Genomic DNA, 19,280 nt, shown 5'->3' with positions numbered 1-19,280 from the left:
CATTGTAAGCAGTTCGTAGTACTGTAAATGTTGTATTGTGTGTCTAAGGCTAATAAATAAATAAATAATAATAATAATAATAATAATAATAATAATAATAATAATAACAGTAAAAATAAAAAAATAAGCCCTATGGTTTCTCCTAAGGCTTCCTCACCACTTTCTCTGTAATATATATTTTTTTGTACTTTTATTTTGCTTTTTTGTAACATGTGTGGTGAAATCAAGAAAAAAAAGAGAAATCAAGAGGTTGATTTCTTCTGGAAGACGGAATCCAGTATGCAATACAACACAAAATCTTTATGATACTCGTAACAGCGCTCAGGATTCGCACTCCCGGGGGACGGGGGGGGGGGGGGTGGGTCGTCTGCAGGCTCAAATCCTTGCACTATCACATACCAATTTTGTACAGTACTACTTACACGTACCTAAAACAATTAATTGTACCCCTTCCATACAGCGGTACGCCAAAGATGAGCCAAAAATCCGAAGAATGCTTCCTTCGTATAGGTTACTATCTTGCCCATAGCCTAAAACCAAGTTACATCATGTCAGAAGTCTTCAGCTTGGTCTCGCTCCTTACACAAGTTTGTATTAACATCTCTTCTGTTATAGACATAATTACAAAAAGGATAGCCATATTTACAGTATTTAGCTCTGCAATAAAATTACCACACACCCTTTTTCAAATGGTAGACTGTTTATAACACACTTTGCAAAGACACAAGCCCCCCCCCCCCCCCCCCTCTCCTGTTTCGTCGCTGGCACTTCAACTGATAAGTACTGCTAGTTTTTAAGGCTGAAGTGCACATGTTCAGTTTTAAAAGGGAAGTTGGCGGTCCGGGCCTCCCCTCCCCTAGTTCCGCCATTAGAGTAAAAGTGGTGGTAATGGCGTATAAGCTTAAAAGTAACCCTTAGAAAGTCGATGGGTCTCGAAAGTGGCATGCAAAACGAGAAGAAACGAAAACGGAATTTTTTAAAAGCTACTATTCGACACACATTTTGTAAATCTTCAGAGCCTTTGGGTGCGCAAAAAGGTTAGCATTGTTTATTTTGCACAAACAATTTCTGTCATTTGTCGAGCGCAACCCTAGAAACAAGATTTTAATATATTTAGTACAGTTAACTCTTTTGACATCTTTCAACTTCCTTTCTTTTTTCGATCTCTTTTTGTTTTCAACCTTCAGTGCTCAGCTTTTGTTTAGACAATCTTATGTTTGAAAAGTCATGTCAATTCATAAAATAATTTGATGTCCTGAGGCAAAACCACTAATACTATACGCTTGTTAAAAAGCACGTAGTCACCAAACTAACCTATATTAAATCAGAAATGCACTTTGACTTAAGGGCATATACCTTTCCTCTTGTGTACAAAATGCTTAGTTGTGCTCAATATTATATGCTTATCTAAATCAAAGAGAAAAATGGCTACTACATTCTGTAGTTTAGTTAGCTTATATGACTACCGTGTTGCGTGACGTAACTTCGGCTTTCAGAACAAACGTGTATTGACTTTCATCCAACATAATGCCTTTTGTTCAGTAATGCATCTGATCAGTCACACGAGTCGACTCCAGAGGGTCACTCCGAACATTCATTATTTAAGTCGGCTAAAGAGAGCTAAAGATGAACGAAAAAGAAAATTCTCAGGAATTAGTCAACAAAGGAAAGGAAAAGAAAAACCAGGTTTACGAATTTGATGATCTTCTGAGGCTAACTGGCGGATTCGGTCGCTATCAGCTGGCTCTTTACGCTTTCATCTGCTTGGTCTCCATTCCCACCGGCGCGCAGCTTCTTGTTCAAGTCTTCTATGGTGCCTCGCCACGCTTCTCCTGTGTTTCTATGCCTGGGAACGAGACCTGTGAGCCACGGAAATGCTGCTCAAGTTGTCAAAAGTACGAATTTCAAGGTCCATTTACGAGTGCTGTTTCAGAGGTAGTGCTAGATGTTGATAAGATGTGGGGGCTTCAGCTCCTCAGCATATTTCAGTTTCACTTTCTTATCGTAGAATATTGACTGAGAATTACAGTCGAGGATCATCCCTCCTCGTGCCATGTTACAAGTGTAATAACATACCTACATGTATATGTTAGTTTCTGGAATATACAGAGGAATATTTCGCAGTAAACAAACTGCGAAGTCGTTTGTATCTGTATAAATATATACAGTCACGTTTTCAGCTAAATTTCCGTTGTCTCTATAGAGCGACATAAATGCAAAATTTGCATTTATGAAAACGCCGGTTGGTTTTGAAACGTGATGTTTAATTCTGTTCTTACTTCTTCCTATACCGTAGGTAAGTAACTTTTTGGAAAACTTAATAAACTTGAACTCGTAGGTATTACCAAGTGATTGTCACTTTCAAACAAATCCTTACTTATATTTATCCACTGTGGTCGACCACCCCTCAACTGCTATTTCGTTACAAGAGACGTTGCCACCGATTGTGTTGCATTGAAAACCTGTTTATTTTTCAGTGGGGTCTACTCTGTGATCGGAGGCATCTGAAAGCCATGACCCAAGCCGTGTATATGGCCGGTCTGTTGGTTGGTGCCATTACCTTCAGCAGCATCTCGGATCATTTTGGGAGGAAGATTTCATTCTTCATGAGCATTGGATTTCTTGTAAGTGTAATTTCTTCAGTCTGTTCTGTAGTAACTGTCAGAACCAATATGACCATCGAGTATCGGTCACCACCTGGTCGACATAGCGACGGAGGGTCGACCAAGGTTGAGTCCAAACTGATGACTCAGTTTCATGCGCCATTTCGGACCAGAATGTCACACACGAGCCACGGGTGACGGTGACCCATATAACCGTTTTCCATAGCATGAGAGTAGCTATGTGGGTACATGGTTAGCCCCTGCAAAATTTAAACGGTAGCCATTTGTTTAGGTGAAGAGAGACTTAGCCTCTCGTCACTCCCGCCGCTACGCGCGGGGTGTTCGCGCGCTAGCCACTACAATAATGCGCCTCCATTTGGAGTAAACCCTTTAAATTAAACACGTGTATCCTACTTTAAACTAAAGCGGCTCAAAAAACCACAGTACCTTCCTTAGTATCAAATAGAAACCAACATCACTTATATAGGAATGTAACCTCTTCCTCCCCAGGCCCTGGGGCTCCTCTGAAATTTTACTACCTTTTGTTATCGTTCGTTGCCGTTGTACCTACATTCTGCTTATTTACGAACAGGCTACCTTTGGAGTCACATCTGCTGTGGCCGACTGCCTTTCACTTTTCTCTTTGCTTCGTTTCTTCGCTGGCGCTGGAACCATAGGCTGTTTACTGGTCAGGTTCGTCTACTGTGTGGAAATGGTGGTCACTGCTTATCGATCTTACATTGGAATGATAAACATGTTATTCCTCAGCATTGGAGGATGTGCTCTCGCCTTACTTGCCTACTTGATCCCAAATTGGCGACATCTGATGCTGGCCATATCCGTACCAGGCTTTCTGCCACTTTTCGCTTGGTGGTAAGTTGATAACATTTATTCTCCTATTCAATGCCATCATCTTTGCCGAAATAAGAGAAGAAATTAAGAATGACAAACCCCAGCAAAAATCTGGAGCTTCCTTTAACGGGACTCCAGTCTACGGCCATTGCGAGCACTGAGATCATGCGAGCTTGATATAAGTACTGGAGTGTGATTGATATGATTAATCATGAACTGTGCTTTTTGCATTCTGGTTCGGTAGTGCATTTGCCCCATTATCAAGCGTCACGGGATACTTCCCATTTTATCAGATTGACCAGTCTGGCCAACGGTTGTAAAATGGAACGACATTTTCCGATCAAACCGGGCCAACCAAGAAAAATGGCTCTTACCATTTTCTGTTCCTTTGCACAATCCCTCACGTAAGAGAAAATCTACTCAAAAGAGAAGTAGGGCAACGACCCGGTTTGTCAAAATGGAGCGGCAAATTCGGACCAATTGGTCCGATCGGTCAAAGTGGCCCTTCTTCAAAGGGGGTCCTTTTTTCCGGAAATTTTCCGGTCAAACTGAACCGTTCCATTTGATTTCCCACTGAAATTTCCGGAATTTTTGGCATAATGGCAAGCACCCATAGGTTTCAGTTTCATGTTGAAGCCTGGATTTTTTCATTGGTAAAGTTGTAAGATAGTCTCGTCCAGCGTTGCCGCTATGAGACCGATCAGACCGAACTGAACTCCTGTCAAGGCACACTGTGACTGGTACACCATACACAAGCTACTAACCACAGCGAGGTCCTTACACTTTACTATCTTACGTCAATTACATGTAAACGCAAGATAAAATATTTCCCTTTGTTTTAAATACTCAGGTGGATTCCACGCTCCCCTCGGTGGCTAATCGCCAATAACCACCTCGAGGAAGCACACGAGGTGTTGATGAAATACGCCACATATAATCACGTGACTGTAGACCCAAAACATCTGAAACACGTAATACAGGAAGTAAGGAAGAACGACGCTAGGAAAACTTCAGATGAGAAATATGGAATTCTAGACACCGTGAGGACATCCAAGCTTCGAAAACGAAGCTTAATCATGTTCTTCAACTGGTAAGAACTTACGCTTGTCGAAAGTCCCTCATCTTTATAGTTGAGATTCCTAGCCTACTTGTGCAGGTCCTACACACACACACACACACACTAGAGATGTCTAACTTATTATATATTTACTTGATGATGCCAGTTGTATGGAGAAATGGTTTTTATACATTCAAAGTTGCGTCGACGAATCTACGAGCGGACAGCGTTTGAAAAAATAAGCTCGACATCATGTTTGACCTGATATATATACTTATTGCTTATTAGTGGCCCACCGCCACTGGGTCTTTATAGTCTGCGGAAGAGTTACACCGTATAAATGTCCTTGAAAATGTTAAAAATTTTACCTTTTTCTGGCTGTTTGTTGACTAATAACCCAATAAAATAATTAGCTTTGTTCTCATTCACTTTAGGTGTGCGAACGCCCTGATTTTTTACGGGCTCAACTACAATGTTAGAAATCTTGCAGGGAATATGTACCTTAACTTCTTTATTCTGTTGGTGGTTGACTTTCCTTCGACTGCGTTTTGCTGCTACTGTTTACAAAGGTGAGAAATGACAACAACTATATATAAAATATATAATAATGCCAACTTCTAGTTAAATGCATCCGGCCAATGGCTGCGTCGTTAGATTATATGACTGAATTCCAGTAGTAAACACTGTCAAGCGCCGCGAGTGCCATCCATCGAGTGGCGTTGGAACCGACAACACCACTGATACACGCGGTTATCGAAAATTTCAACTTTTCATTTTTTTTTTTGGCATTACCGTGTGACTAAGTATCAACCAGGTTCTTCCTCGACACTTGTTAATTCTCAAGACCTTTCAAGTGAAACAGTGTTTTTGTTCAGTACAACATGTAGCAAGTTCGCCACTTTACAGTGAGATATTTTTAGGAAATACTATTGCAAGCTATTTCTTTAGAGGAGGCACATGTGTGCATTGCTGTACCTATTTTTAACTTTATCGCTGTTGAAAAGTGCAGAAAACGTTTCAAGATTGTAAAACCGGCGCTTGCGTCATCACGTTCCCAATCACAAGTACATAAAAATAACCATTTAATTTAGTTTTAGCTTGGCTTTTCCTCTAGGAAGGAGGTGGAAGGCGTAGCGAAGGACCGTGCAAAGTGGAACGAACTGACACGTGACCCTACAAACCCCCCAGAGGTGCCATGAGATGGTGATGATGACGATGACGACGACGACGATGATTTAGTATTAACCAATTCTTTTTTTGTTAATCAGGTTTGGTCGTCGTTTGACGTATTCGTCATATATGACATTTTGCGGCGTGGCCTGTCTTTTGGCTCTGGCAATGCCAACCAGTGAAGGTAAGCTGTCGCAGTCATATTTAGGGTTATACTAGTAATCACTAATAAAGTTCTCGGCCTTCAACAGTACTGAAAAGTACACGGTTGGTCATTCTGCTCAATCCAAAGATTGGTGGCTTCTTCCTTCTCGTCTTGCGTTCTTATACAAAGGACTCTCTCCGCAATAACATATTTCTTTACTATGGTGGATAAATAAGGTATTGGCGAATCATGGGAACTAGCTTCTCTTCGTGAAAGGGAGGGGGGGGGAGGGCTAACTGAGTGAAACCCAACCACAAGTTTGCCATTAATGGTATCAGCTCAGTATCATCCAATAACTACACGTTACTTTGCGCTTTCTAAATGCAACAATACTATGCTTCTGCCCCATTTTCAGAATACCAAGTCGCTGTTGTCATTTTTGTGATGATTGCAAAATTTTTCATCATTTCAACATTTAACTCAGTGTACTTGTACACGGCTGAGTTATATCCAACGGTGATAAGGTATGCAGCGTTGTTTCTTATCAGTTGCTAGGAATTTAGTTATGGATTTAAACTTCCAATCATCAGTGTAACATATGTATGTCAATATACAGTTTGTCCTTATTAGATTCCATTAATTTCTTATCGTATATTTGGGAGAATCATTAAGTAGAGAATTGAGCATCCATGCGTATGTAACTTGTACGCATTTTCTCGTGTGATGAGGAGACAATATGTTTAAAATTACTTTGCGAGTTACAGGAATGGATAAAACACTTATTTAACTGACTCTTAAGTATAAAAGATACGGTTTAGTATTTGGCATTTTTGCTGTAAATGCTTAGTGTATAAACAAGGTACACCCTCCTGAATCAAGACCCTCCAATGAGCTCCAATCAGCTGATTAAGACTGGCCATACTATCGATCGATATTGATTAAATTTCGTTAAGTTGGAAGGACATTACATTTTAATTATAGTTAACTTATTTGCCCTAATAGGAACAATGGTGTTGGTTTGTCTTCAATGATTGCCCGTATTGGCGGAATAGTTGCACCATATGTCGTCTTGCTGGTAATGTTCTCTCTTCCTTTTAACAATGTTTTTAGAAATGTTTAGTCCGGGGTGGGGGGGGGGTACTTCCTAATGGGGATGTGCCGCTGCATGGAGTCGCATTTTCACGGCTGGATTGACTATAATGGGGTTGAATTTTCAATAAAGTTACTAGAATGGAGTCGCCGATTTCGGATTTTTGGGGTAAGAAAATTCTATTAAGTATTAAGTAGTAATAATGGTCTCGGTTAAGAAGTTCAGAAAGTTGTTGTTTATTAAATGTAACAATCACCTCGCATTACATTCCGTTCTTGAAACCACAACTTCAATATTAACCAGTTACACAATAGCACAAAACCACCGGTCCAGAACGAAGTAGATGCATAAATAAAAGAAAGTGCCTTAGTTGGGATCGCGAAAATTACATTTTCCCAAAAGTGACTAAGATGGGCTCTATAACTGGCCACAAAATAGACTATAAGGGGGCAGGGGCTCTGAGAGGCCAGCGGCACATACCCAGCAAAACTGAACCCAAGTACCGCCCGGGGGTTTATTCGTTGTATAGTATAATTGTCTATGAAACGCAGCACGGCTTCCGTTTGTTGTCCTCCGAAAGCAATATGGTTGTTTGGCTCATTTTTATCGTTCTTTTGTCTGGCAAGCCAGTAGGGCATCTACTTAATTTCTTGCAATAATAACAAAGAAAAATCAAACAAATCGTTGTTTCAAACCATTGTACTTATTGGGTCTTTTGTTTCATAAGGCTGATCTTCCAAATTTGAGGAAGACATTCCCGTTGCTGATATTTGGTGTTCTGGGAGTGGCTGCTGGTGTCATGGCTTTTTGGTTACCAGAAACCTTAACAAGTCAGATGCCACAGACCGTGGAACAAGCCGAGGCATGGGACGAGGATTATACCATCTACTGTTGCAAAAAGCCTCGGATGCAAGCCCCTTCTGGGCACCAAGACGAGGCAGTGGACGAAGAAGGCACAACTTTAGTTTAGATTATTACATCATTTTATAGGTCAGAAACGTATATTTCATTTACTTTGTCCAAGGTGTAGTGTAGTTATAGTGTGGTTATATCCTTCACTTTAAAAGCATAACTGTTTTGTCAACAAATAATCTTTAATCTTGGTTTCTGCTTTTTACGAAACTACAACAACAACAACATGATTTCAATCCAGAACACGAGGTCCGCAATCTCCTTCCTCGAGTCTTCGTTCCTTACTGCGCAGGCTTCCCGACCGCTGGTCAAGGGGAACGAAGACTCTGGGTAAGAGGTTGCGAGGCCCGTAAAATTACTTTCGCACATGCGCGCTAGCTACTAATGATGAGTAACTTAATTCTCACAACATATTTTAGAGTCAGAATGTGAATTGCAACATTATACAAGCCCAAGTCAATTGCAATTTATTAGTTAGGGGTTGGAGGAAACGCTCCGAACCGACACAAACGTTTGCATACCGGGCCAATCATGTAATCACTTCACTCCAAAGCCTCTTTACTTTTTGCTGTTGTCGTTGATTGTTGTCCATGTTGTTATTGTTAAAAGGGTGAATGTAGTTTCCTTGTAGGAGGGCCATTACTTCTTTGTAAAAATTTCGTGGATGGCAAAAACCGCCCAGTTCTCTCTGAATACTTTAAGGGCTATATTATTCCCGTAGGTTTTCAGGCTTAGTTCTTCTAGCTATATGTTGTAGTGTTAATACGTTTTTAGTATGTTTGTAGGACTAATATTTTTCACCTTGCATGAAACCTTAATTTTATACTATGTAATAATGTATTCATCGTGTAAGATTCGAATGACACTGAATTAACCAATGTGATTCAATACAATAAAATTCTAAGATTTATAATATTACTAAAGAAATTGCAAATAAAGCACCAAATAAAATCAATGTTTTCACGTGCTTCACTTGTACTGGCCACATGACAAGACAGTAGATTCGCTGTAGAGACACAGTGCGTCTCAATGTTAACGGCGTCAAACTGCCGGGTTTTTACAGCACCTCACATTATTATCAGTGACTCAGTGGTCGACGTCTGGGAAAACTCGCACTCTGGTTGGCTAACTTTAGAGGAGGAGGACGCCTACAAATTTCAGTTTGCTGAAACACAAAGCAAACTACTCACAAACCCAGAAAACAAAAATCATTGCCAGTAGTGCTAAACCATTTCCGAAGCTTTGTTTCCTATCAGTCGATAGAAACCTTGGCAGGGGGAGCGCACCCAGTAATTAAATTCGGACGCATTAACGTTTAGACAACGAATCGCGTCACAGCATGCAGAATCAGTGAGCAAATTATATGACTACAAGTTTTCCACACAAACTGATTAATTAGCTTGAACAGAAAGCAACCACAGCTGATTTTATTTGTTATTTGTAAAGGCATCAAAGCGTAAAAGCAACGGTAACACAAGTACCTGTAATTATCAACGGTCCAGTAGGCCTCTTTTCACATGCACTGGTGAACAGCATGGAGTACAGCAAGAAGAAAGAAGAAGAGTGTAGTTGACAATTTCTTATCAGCCGATATACTAAACGCGATATAAAGGGGATTTGATTCAGTTCCAATTCATGTCAAAGATGTTTCTGTTTGAAGGCGTTTTGGGGCTATGTCTTAGGTTAAAGTTTATGTAAGCTCAACAGGGTGTGTCGGTTTGAAGACGACCTTGGACAACTGGTTTCACGGCAAATTGGCTTAACGAAACAAACTCCAATCGTATGTTTGACTTGCATAATTCACCAGATCCATTCGGGTCAGAGAATTGTGATGTCACTTCGAAGAAATTTAAAACTGTTACGGAGAACAGGCTTCTTTTTCGATTCTTGTTAGGGACTCGCTGGTTTAAAAATTTCAGTCCAGTGTATTTAACTCGCCCTGTTTTCTTTTAATCCGAAGCTTATTGGATAAAAAACGATGCTTTGGTTGACACCTGTTGCGCCACCATAAAAAGGTAATTTGTGTACTATAATAGGCGTCTGTACATACACTAGATTATATGATACTAAGCTATGGAGAATTGCGAGAATTTTATCGCAATAGAAGCGAAGATTTTCCAACACAATTATTTTGTAAAGTTCATTGTTAACTACGCCAGCCATTCTTGTGTAGCTGATAATGACGCCCAGCTGACATGAACCTGCTCATGTTGTTAAATATAGTGAATTATTTTATCTCGAATTTAGATAACTTCCATTTTGTAAATGTACCAAACCCTTCCCAGCAATTAACCCCAGTGTTGTTGTTATCTTAGTAGATGGGGAATGCCGTTTTTTGGTTGTACAGGCATTGAAAATGCACAGAAAAAAAGCGGGGACGTTTATGTTTACTCTTAGCGTGTTGGTGGTTGTAATTTCCGTTGTGACCTTTACAAACACTACCGCGGCAGAGTTGAATGGTCCTTCAAGTACAGGTAAGCTTGTCACATGTATGCTGATATTAAATATCATAGCTTGTCATGCAATATTTGAAACATGATCCCTATTAATTAACAGTTTACCTCAAAACTCGAACAAAATGTAGGAAAATGCACGCACACTAAACGTACTACGGCTCAAGTTTGTTTAGACCTTGCATTATAAACCGAGATATAAATAAAACGCACATTAAAATAAATTTCCTTTCGGCAAATTAATCTACTGTTTTAAAACATTACGTATTTGCTGTCAGAAAATACATAATGTTTTCGGCTTGTTATACTTTACCCTTGTCATGGTTCACAGTTATTCCAGTGTAACTACATCGACAGTCGAATTGCAACCTCCTTTAGCAGTGCGGACACTTAACCTAAGCAAATACAAAGTCATTCTCTTAGACATATACAATAGTTAGCTTTTCACACTCAGCCACATTTAGTGTCTTTACCAGATCTACTCCTAAAATCTGGGTCTTCTTAAGATGTTTTCTACGGTACAAAGGTAAATGCATGCATGTTATTTATTTTCCTTGTTATCACAGAACACAGCCAAGATTTAAAATCCATTTTTAAGTCCCTCGTTCTTGACCAGAAAGAACTGGTTAAGAGGCAGCAAGGGCCGAAAGGTGCGTGTTTTCAAACGTGATATCAAGGCACTTTGAACCGGTAGCCCGGAATTTATCTCGTCATGTTTTCATTTATTCTTATGTATTTTCTTTTATACTCGATCGTTTTGTGAAACGTTTATTAATTTCGAACATTCTTTAGTTCGTTAGCAAACCACGTTTTATATTGATTCGTGATGTTGCTTATACTTCTTTGATTACCAACACGGCTGGAAATCAAGTTGTACAAGTCTTCCAACTGGACGCTTCCCACCCCAATTAGATGCACCCATAAACCAGCGAGAGCATTCTGTCAAGTGCCCGGCTAGCTCAGTCGGTAGAGCATGAGACTCTTAATCTCAGGGTCGTGGGTTCGAGCCCCACGTTGGGCGCCTTTTTTGTTTAATTTGCCTTCCTTTTAATTTTTTTGCTCTTCAAGCCAAGTTAAGTGGTCTTTTACTTTCAAGTTGTAAATAAATACATCATCATAGTTCTCTGGCCTACAATACTACTTTTTCGGGCAACGCGACGCACCGTTGCACGTGCATCCCGTATAGCAACTGAACTTTCAATTATAACTTTTATCGGAGTAGCATGGCGTTTCGGGAAGGAATGAACTTGCGTTCGAGTAGCAAAACCCTGAGAGTGAATGTAAAATAGTGGAAAATTGTGTACCAGGGTAGCACAAGTACAACTGAATTTTTTTTTCAAACTTGATTCTGTAGATGAAAGTGACAACGAGGAAATCAATGAACTGAGTCAGCTGCAGGACCCAGCCAATCAAAATGCCCAGGTTGGTGGATCCATAAATGTCGCGGATGCAGACAACAACAACTTGAATTCCCCTGGTGGCAACGCCCAGGTTCCCAGCGATCAAAAAGAGTCTGGTTCAGATGCTTTAGCCAATTTTACAGATTTTTTGAAAAGCAAAGAGGGCACCACCACTGATCCAGGTAGACACTGAGAGTTTATATTAGTTGTTATAAGTCTCATCTGGGGGGAAGGGGGTGGGTGTGCAGCTGTGATCTTTTTCATAACTTTTTCCCATCCGAACTGTTTTGGCCTGGGAAACATATCCTTTCCTCGAATTAGGAAGGATCACCTCCGAAGAAGAGATTAGGCTACCCCACTGCCCCCTCGGTTTACCATTCAAGACTCAACCAACAGTTATGCTGCTCTCAATCATCCTTACGGACGTTTCAGGAAACAAGGAAATTTATTTCAAGGGAATGAAAGAGTCATCTTTGTTTTTGTAACATTTTTATCCTTTTTGTTTGTTCCTGTTTTTTTTTTTTCCACCGGTCCGACTGCTGTTGTTGGAACTAAGATTGACGGCAAAAAGCAATCGGCATTTTAGTTTAATTCTTAACTTCATTCACAGTTCGTATGTTGTTGAAAAGTGCAGTAAGTCGAAACGCGGCGCGAAAACTGAGTTGTGCGAGCGTTTCTTTCACTGATATCAAGTTGTTCGGTTCTTCGAGATCCGATGAAAATGACAAATTTCTCAGTCGTGTTTCTTAATTCGCAGTGGACGGTGATTTCACTTTGTGGACGCCATGGTCTTTATGTCCTAAGGCTTGTGGACGGACTGCCCTACGATCACGTGAGCGATACTGTACCAACCCAGCACCGGCGAATGGCGGGAAAAACTGTGAAGGACCACGATTTCAGCTTAAATTGTGCAAAATCAAGCAGTGTGCAGGTAAGAACTCAGGTTTAAGTGCTGTAACGTAGCACGTCTCATTCATTCAGTTATTCATTCGTTCGTTCATTTTCGTCGTCGTAATGTTACATACTAGGGACCTTAAGCAGAAACGACGACGACGACGAAGACGAAACTTAAAAAATTACCTTCACGTCTTCTGAATAAACTCGCGATGATTTATACTCTCTAAAGTTGTGTAATGTGGCCCAACTATCGAGGAGCTAACGTCGTAGGGGCGCCTTTAAAATTCAGAAAGAGAAAGGAAAATCAATCATCACGCGTTCACGTTCTCATTAAAACCTTAAATTTGGTCATTTCACGTTGTTGTTTTGCTGAGGACGACAAAGAAATGTACCAAAGTGTATAACGCACGTGAAGAGCCAGTGTTTTGCTAATTAAAACTATTTTTTCTGACGTTCTCGTTGACGTCGTCGTCGTCGCTGCTTAAGGTCCCTACTGATACTGCCATATGAACCGAAAGTATTTTAATTTGCTGTGATGTTGATAAACTTGCCACAAGTCGACTTCTTCCAGCTTGATACATGACGAACGAAGTCGTGCCAAGTGGACTCCACCTGTCTGTACTCTACGAAAACTTCATAAGCATGAAAAACTCACTCGGTTATCAAGAAAATAACAGGGTGGTAACAAGAATACCTTTCAACCCGTATGCCAAGATCCTTGATGGAAAGTTTTGGTCGTTCTTTTTACCAAAAAACTTTGCCTATTGCGATCCTAAGTTCATCTCTTTTTCACTGATGCTATACTAATTGATCCCTAGTCCTACATATCCATTGGTTTAGCCGTTCACACTAACTTGACAGAACGAGTCCCCTTCGCTCTTCCAGAAATAGATTTTCCGTTCGTAGAGAACCGTCTTAGGGCATGTCTGAAATGTTTTATTGTATGAATGCTTAGAAGGATCCTGATTTCTTTTCATTTTCTCTTTTACCCAGTCGACGGTGCTTACTCACCGTGGACGGACTGGAGCACCTGTTCCCACAAATGCGGACAAGGACTGAAGCATCGACGCCGTCACTGTGACAACCCAAAACCGTCGAATGGGGGAAGGAAATGCAGGGGAGCACACAAACAGGCAAAACCATGCTACGGCAGGCACTGCCAGGGTAAAGAAAGAGTTCAATTCCATATGCACTACTGAGAGTAACTGAGTAACTCTAAACAGTCTTTGGAGGATTAACATGTGAATCCCATTTCGAATGGATTACAGCCCGGTTCAGATGCCTTCCCCCTTATCCACTGTACCAAGTATAACGCAGCTGTGCGCAGTGATCCTCGGTAGCGTCTTTTAAAACCAATTTACCGGTGATTTAGGTACGGCACAGCTTGGCGCATGATTTGACATTGGAGCAAAAATGTTAAACATAATGGTGGGAAGCCAAAATGCTTTCTTCACTGCATCATTGACCCTCACGTAGGAAAAACAGCGAAACTACTGCGCATTCTTTTAATCTATTTTTCCAGGCCCTTGAATTTGTTTTACCTTGTGCTACGATTGTAAGATTGTAACATTGTTTTGATTAGCCTCTGAGGTCAACCTTATATATGAACTATAACAAATGTTACGGACTAAAAGTAAATTGAGAGGTCTTCTGAGCATAATGGTATCTTTAACAAACTCAATTTACTTTTGATTAGATCAAGACTCCATCGTGGATATAGATCCCAAGACAGTGTGTGGTTATAACCCCTGTATGGTAGCAAAGTGTATTTTGTTACCTTACGCGACGTGTGTCAGTGACTTTAAATGCAGGCCTGTGTTCTTTGATTCCGAAGAAAGGAAGGTTCCACAGTGCACCGGTAAGCAGGCTTAAAACATGTGCAAGCTTAAAAACTGTTTAATTTTTATTCCCCCTTTTTGAAAAGTTAAGATCCCTTGGGTAAAATCTATTCAACTAGAATTTACCAAGACAACGTGTGAAAAAGATGAACAAAAAGGCAGGAAAAAATGAAAAGTAGAATGCGCCCAACGTGGGACTCGAACCCACGACCCTGAGATTAAGAGTCTCATGCTCTACCGACTGAGCTAGCCGGGCACCAGTGAAGGATGTTATTTAATTAATAGTAAATTGTTTATCGTAAGATTAATGTTGGTATTAATAAAATATCTTAGAGAAAATTTATTCTATGCGCAAAGAGTGATTAAATTACATTGTGTTAAATAACATTTGACTAAACATTAGGCTAGTTCTTGTTGTCCTAGTTGGATGGTCGATGAAAATCATTTTGGGACAATTCATGTTGTTCTTTACAAGGAAGCTTGAATAGATGAAGAGGCGCGTAAAGTTTGAGAATTTAAAACGAAAAATCCAAGATACTTTTAGTAACCATAAGGGAAAATTAAAAACACGCTTCGTTAAAGGTTATAAAATGTAAATAAATTTTGCATTTGGTCCAACATTGCCCCATGGATATCACTGACAACTCCACCGTTATTTTAATCAGGTGATAACTTGTACCTGAATGTGGATCCACAGGCAGTCTGTCGTTTTGACCCGTGTAAGTACACCACGTGTTTGCAAGGTACTGCAGCTAAGTGTGTTGTTAATACGAGGTGCCATCCTATCTTCCTTGATGCCTTTGGGAAGACGATCAAATGCAAAGGTAAGAAAAAATACAACAAACAATGTTTTGGAAGTAAACTACTATATGAAATTCATATATTTTGAAATGCATATGAAAGAATAGATAAATGAGTGATCATCGCAGTTATGCACGCAACAGCTGCAAAAAGAAAGCCTGAAAAAAAAAAAGATTGTTTGTTTGTTTGTTTATTTCATCACACACGTTACAAAAAAGCAAAATAAGAGTACAAAAAACATATTGCCGAGAAAGTGGTGAGGAAGTCTTAGCAGAAACCATAGAATAAGGCTTCCTCATTACAGAGTTGTTATATATAATGTATAATGACTGTGAGATGGTTGATACAATTACAGTTGAAACGAATAGGCGGGAAACCGGCGATCAATAAACATTTGAGAAAAAAATAGCATGCAAGGTCAAAACTAGAGATACAGATTTTGTAGTTGCTGTTGATATATCGTTTAAGGCTAGATTTAAAAGAGGAAAGATATACTGAGTTACAACGAGATTGATTGCATTTTGCCAACAAATTTTATTTTACATTTGATGATGTCTAAAACATTTGTTCTTTGCCTTTGCGAAGTATATGTAAGGTCTGGGGAGAGAATTATGTGAAACTGGTCGAAAGAAAAAATATCTGGATGAGACGTTTAAAAAGGAAGCGCCCAACGTGGGGCTCGAACCCACGACCCTGAGATTAAGAGTCTCATGCTCTACCGACTGAGCTAGCCGGGCGCCCATGACCGGTGGGGGGTTTATCATGGTTGTTGAACGAAACAGCAAGGAACATAAGTTATGCACTAAGGCCAATAATTGCGACACGTCTTCAACCCTTACATCATTGCCTCATGCAAATTAGAATTGCAGGCTTTCAGGAATACTGATCAGCTTGTACGCGAAAGCTTAGATTTTTAGCCACTAAGAACGCGCAAACGCGCCTTGTGATTATTTGTATGGTCTTAACCTTTGCGTTGTCAATTTTTGGAGAAATTAAAAGTGGTTTCCTGATACGAATATTTGGTTTTATAAGATAATTTGGCCATCTAAAAAGATCCAAGTGCTGACTTTTGACAGATGTTTATATCAGATATGCCTACAACAAAAAGTTAACTTTATGTTACCAACTGGTATTTCCGTACACAGGTGTGTTCAAGGTCCCTGCCAGGTATATATGTGGCTATGACCCATGTAGTGGCGCCGTTTGTAAGGCTGATCCAGCAGCACGCTGTCTAGTGGAGCACACTTGTAAAGCAATGTTCGTAAACTCCTTTAATCAAAGGATGGGTGGCTGCAAAGGTCAGTGAAAAAATGGGTTTATTTCTGTTATTTGTGTTGATACAGATAATAAATGAGCTAGATGGCCGGAAAGTACGATAACGTCAACTACTACTACGACTATTCAGCTTTGGATTTCCCCTAAAAGTTTGTATTAATCTTTCAGTTCGTTCTGTTTTTTAGCGCGCACCCACATAAACAAGGAAGAAGAGAACGATGAAGAGCCAACCAACGAAGATGATGCTAACGAAGATGACGATGATCGTTTGAGAAAGTTGATGAATTCAAAGCTAAGCGATGATGACAACGATAGCGATAATGGCGATGACGCCGATAATGATGATGATGATGATGGCGCGCGATTGAGCAAATTGATGAATTCAAAGCTTAGAGTCCGCGACAAAGGCGCTGATGATGATAGTGATGATGATGAGCGTTTAGAAAAATTGACGCATTCAAAACTTAAAATCGATGAAAAAGATGGCGATGATAATGTTGATGATGACGGCGATGATGCACGTTTACGTAAATTGTTGAGTTCAAAGATGAGAGTCCATGACAAAGAGAATGCGGACGACGATGATAGTTATCGTCTAAGGAAATTGGTGAGCTCAAAAGTAATTGGAGTCAGCGACAAAGAAGGAGAGGAAGATGACAAAGCTGATGACAGTGTTGAGGAAGTAAGCGAGGACGAGAACAGTGACAAGAAGAGTAAACTCCCATCGAGATTTAAACCTGCAAAACCGGAGCATGCGCAAAAGAAAAAGAAGATAAGATTTACACACCACAGAAAAAACACAAAGCACGTGAAAGCAAAGCATAAGCGATGGTTAAAGAATCCAGCCTAAATCAGATCATGGTTGATAATTAGAAATGTTACTCGCTTTCAAGAGAGTCTTTTTGCATTTTGCATGCTGTGTATTGAAAGATCTTATCTTACAGTTTGATTCATAGAACGGTCCAATGTTTTAGGTCATCTTGTGTATTTCAAAGTAATTTGCCATAATTTCCTTTGAGACATCTCATACGAAACACCGAGAAGCAACAAGTCAAAGTCAGGAAGCATTTCTGGAACATACGAGCCCTTCGTTTCTCAAGCCGTTTTCACATGTGATCGCAAACGGTGGCAGGAATTCTTTGCTTACTCGATAGCAAATTGTAAAGAGCTATGACTCGACACGATCGCAGAGGAGCATCCTGCATACTTTCACCATATTTCCATCCTCTGCGATCGTCTGTGATCTCGATTGTATGATCGCGAACGATCGCAGAAGTTTCTTCAGTTTCATACGATCGCAGAAATTTTAGCAGTTTACTTTGCGATCTTTTCTGAGGATGATATGAAAACCAGAAATTAACGTCGCCTTCCTGGAAGTTGCTTGGGTTAAAAAATATTTGGGATATTTGTTGAGGAAGAGAGAGCAATATTGTTAGTCAGGGTAGCTAATCTAAATATCCTTTGCAATTCCAATGAAAAATAGTTTCTATATAAAATGACAGTTAACTAGTTATAGAAGGCAAGGCATGCAACGCGCGTTTTGTAGAGTTTGTTCTGAATTAAGTCAAGCAGCTTAACATAGAATAATAAAAAAAGAAAAGTCAGCTATGCATGTTTGTGAATTCTACGAAAATAAAACATTTTCCATAGACTGGAACTAGTTAGCATTTTCTCAAAATTATTAATATTTACAATAACAAAAGTCCAAATGCATTGAAATATGGATTTTGAAGATCGAACAATCTTGATTAATTATTGTGAGCCATGTTCGTAATAAAATTCCAATTAATTTACCTATTTCCTTGTTAAACGGTTTGATCAGTAGATTCTTTCTAGAACAGGCCCCAGTTGTTGAAAGAGTGGATAATTTTATCAAGCAGCGGGATAAAATGTAATTTTCTTCAAGTACACTTTATCCACTGGTTCGCGATTTGTCCACTGGATAAAGTTATCCACGCTTAGAACAACCGAGGTCAGATGTATATCCATTGTGGGGGTTACAGCCTCCCTCCTCCCAGAATATAAGATTAACGGTGTCGTGCTCTAGCGACTGAACTAGCAGGGATTGGTTCCAACAACCAAGGAGAGTCCGATCCACAACGCTTCGTGAACATGGGCAATCTGTGTTGTATCTTATAACTAACAAAGAAAGCACAAAACACTCGGTAAAAATCCCTCGGTAAAATTAGGGTTATCAATGTAAATCATTGAAACAGGAAAGGGAGGTAGAAGTGGGGTAAGCTGCACTTGGTCTTCTGGTCAGGAGATCGACTCCAATGAAGTGGAGAAGCCATTCGGCAAAAAATCTGGCAAACTAACAACAATCCCAAGCCATTTACGAGTAGAATGGCTAGTCCAAAATCAGTTGTCCGCCGGGGGAACTGGAACCCATTCAGTTTCGCGCAACTATTGTATATTGCCTTTAAACTAACAATAATTAATTAATGGTCAGTCCCAGAGGACATCTGAATCAGCTTTAGGGGTACCATTATATTCTAGCTACATCCATTTCTGAATTAGGTAGGTTTACCCTTTTTAAGAATACAAGTGCAAACTATTTTTTAAATATTATGAGAATGAGTTTTTGTTAAATACTTCTTTTAGTTGTTTCACTTAAAAGTTTTTTCACCAGAACTTCCCTTAAGACAAAAATCGGTTATAATTTTGGCCGGTACTGGTCAAAGGAATCGTACAGGTGTATCTAGTGGGTAACTAATTCTTGGTCGAGATAAGCCTTTGGCTTCTCCCCAGGGTAGCCGCATCCTGTTCAGTCAACCGTTTCTTACC

At 39.9% G+C, this 19,280-nt stretch overlaps 2 protein-coding genes, 1 long non-coding RNA gene and 3 other non-coding genes across 11 annotated transcripts in view; 3 read left to right on the top strand and 3 right to left on the bottom strand.

The window, feature by feature from the left end:
• The window catches only part of LOC146452729 (uncharacterized), a 65,342-nt gene that overhangs the window by 33,651 nt on the left and 12,411 nt on the right, over nucleotides 1-19,280 (bottom strand). Inside the window, exons 3-4 of one of the 2 annotated variants that reach the window (XR_014859638.1) lie at nucleotides 15,097-15,215; nucleotides 10,596-10,677 (exon numbers count right to left, since the gene is read on the bottom strand). This is a non-coding gene — a long non-coding RNA (uncharacterized LOC146452729). Of the gene's footprint in view, nucleotides 1-10,310; nucleotides 10,678-15,096; nucleotides 15,216-19,280 lie in introns of those variants that run through there. The other variant, XR_014859637.1, reaches the window with a different exon arrangement.
• On the top strand, nucleotides 1,247-8,784 carry LOC146452735 (organic cation transporter protein-like). 2 transcript variants are annotated; one of them, XR_014859634.1, is made up of 10 exons: nucleotides 1,247-1,935; nucleotides 2,478-2,624; nucleotides 3,196-3,476; nucleotides 4,306-4,545; nucleotides 4,947-5,081; nucleotides 5,781-5,866; nucleotides 6,243-6,351; nucleotides 6,830-6,902; nucleotides 7,645-8,078; nucleotides 8,175-8,784. XR_014859634.1 is itself a non-coding variant. In XM_085097301.1 (9 exons), exons 1-9 carry the CDS (start codon nucleotides 1,627-1,629, stop codon nucleotides 7,885-7,887), a joined length of 1,623 nt encoding a protein of 540 aa, XP_084953427.1. In that variant the 5' UTR covers nucleotides 1,247-1,626; the 3' UTR covers nucleotides 7,888-8,784. The 2 variants fall into 2 exon arrangements, 1 of the variants encoding a protein (XP_084953427.1); XM_085097301.1 differs by having other exon boundaries at nucleotides 7,645-8,784.
• LOC146452731 (uncharacterized) lies at nucleotides 8,915-18,145 on the top strand. 4 transcript variants are annotated; one of them, XM_085097286.1, is made up of 10 exons: nucleotides 8,915-9,844; nucleotides 10,148-10,303; nucleotides 10,849-10,932; nucleotides 11,637-11,864; nucleotides 12,440-12,613; nucleotides 13,573-13,743; nucleotides 14,276-14,437; nucleotides 15,083-15,241; nucleotides 16,364-16,516; nucleotides 16,679-18,145. In XM_085097286.1, the coding sequence occupies exons 2-10, from the start codon at nucleotides 10,186-10,188 to the stop codon at nucleotides 17,341-17,343; spliced, it is 1,914 nt and encodes a 637-aa protein (XP_084953412.1). In that variant the 5' UTR covers nucleotides 8,915-9,844; nucleotides 10,148-10,185; the 3' UTR covers nucleotides 17,344-18,145. The 4 variants fall into 4 exon arrangements, with proteins under 4 accessions (XP_084953412.1, XP_084953410.1, XP_084953413.1 ...); XM_085097284.1 differs by having other exon boundaries at nucleotides 10,145-10,303; XM_085097287.1 differs by lacking the exon at nucleotides 10,849-10,932 and having other exon boundaries at nucleotides 10,145-10,303.
• Nucleotides 11,231-11,303, top strand: Trnak-cuu (transfer RNA lysine (anticodon CUU)). Its single transcript has one exon. It is a non-coding gene; the product is annotated as a tRNA-Lys (tRNA).
• Nucleotides 14,601-14,673, bottom strand: Trnak-cuu (transfer RNA lysine (anticodon CUU)). Its single transcript has one exon. It is a non-coding gene; the product is annotated as a tRNA-Lys (tRNA).
• Trnak-cuu (transfer RNA lysine (anticodon CUU)) lies at nucleotides 15,883-15,955 on the bottom strand. The gene has a single exon. It is a non-coding gene; the product is annotated as a tRNA-Lys (tRNA).

The sequence above is a fragment of the Pavona decussata genome, unplaced genomic scaffold, assembly GCF_977016875.1.
Source record: "Pavona decussata unplaced genomic scaffold, jaPavDecu1.1 SCAFFOLD_366, whole genome shotgun sequence".
NCBI lineage: Eukaryota > Metazoa > Cnidaria > Anthozoa > Scleractinia > Agariciidae > Pavona > Pavona decussata.
This window is presented reverse-complemented; position numbering and strand designations above follow the sequence as displayed.

What these genes read in the sequence shown, in the direction of transcription:
- LOC146452731 (XM_085097286.1), top strand. Translation starts at nt 10,186, where the DNA reads ATGCACAGAAAAAAAGCGGGGACGTTTATGTTTACTCTTAGCGTGTTG. An exon ending in GAAGACGATCAAATGCAAAG is followed by an intron (nt 15,242 to 16,363) that starts GTAAGAAAAAAT and finishes TTCCGTACACAG; the next exon opens with GTGTGTTCAAGGTCCCTGCC. An exon ending in AAGGATGGGTGGCTGCAAAG is followed by an intron (nt 16,517 to 16,678) that starts GTCAGTGAAAAA and finishes TCTGTTTTTTAG; the next exon opens with CGCGCACCCACATAAACAAG.
- LOC146452735 (XM_085097301.1), top strand. Translation starts at nt 1,627, where the DNA reads ATGAACGAAAAAGAAAATTCTCAGGAATTAGTCAACAAAGGAAAGGAA. An exon ending in CTGCCACTTTTCGCTTGGTG is followed by an intron (nt 3,477 to 4,305) that starts GTAAGTTGATAA and finishes TTAAATACTCAG; the next exon opens with GTGGATTCCACGCTCCCCTC. An exon ending in CACCATATGTCGTCTTGCTG is followed by an intron (nt 6,903 to 7,644) that starts GTAATGTTCTCT and finishes TTGTTTCATAAG; the next exon opens with GCTGATCTTCCAAATTTGAG.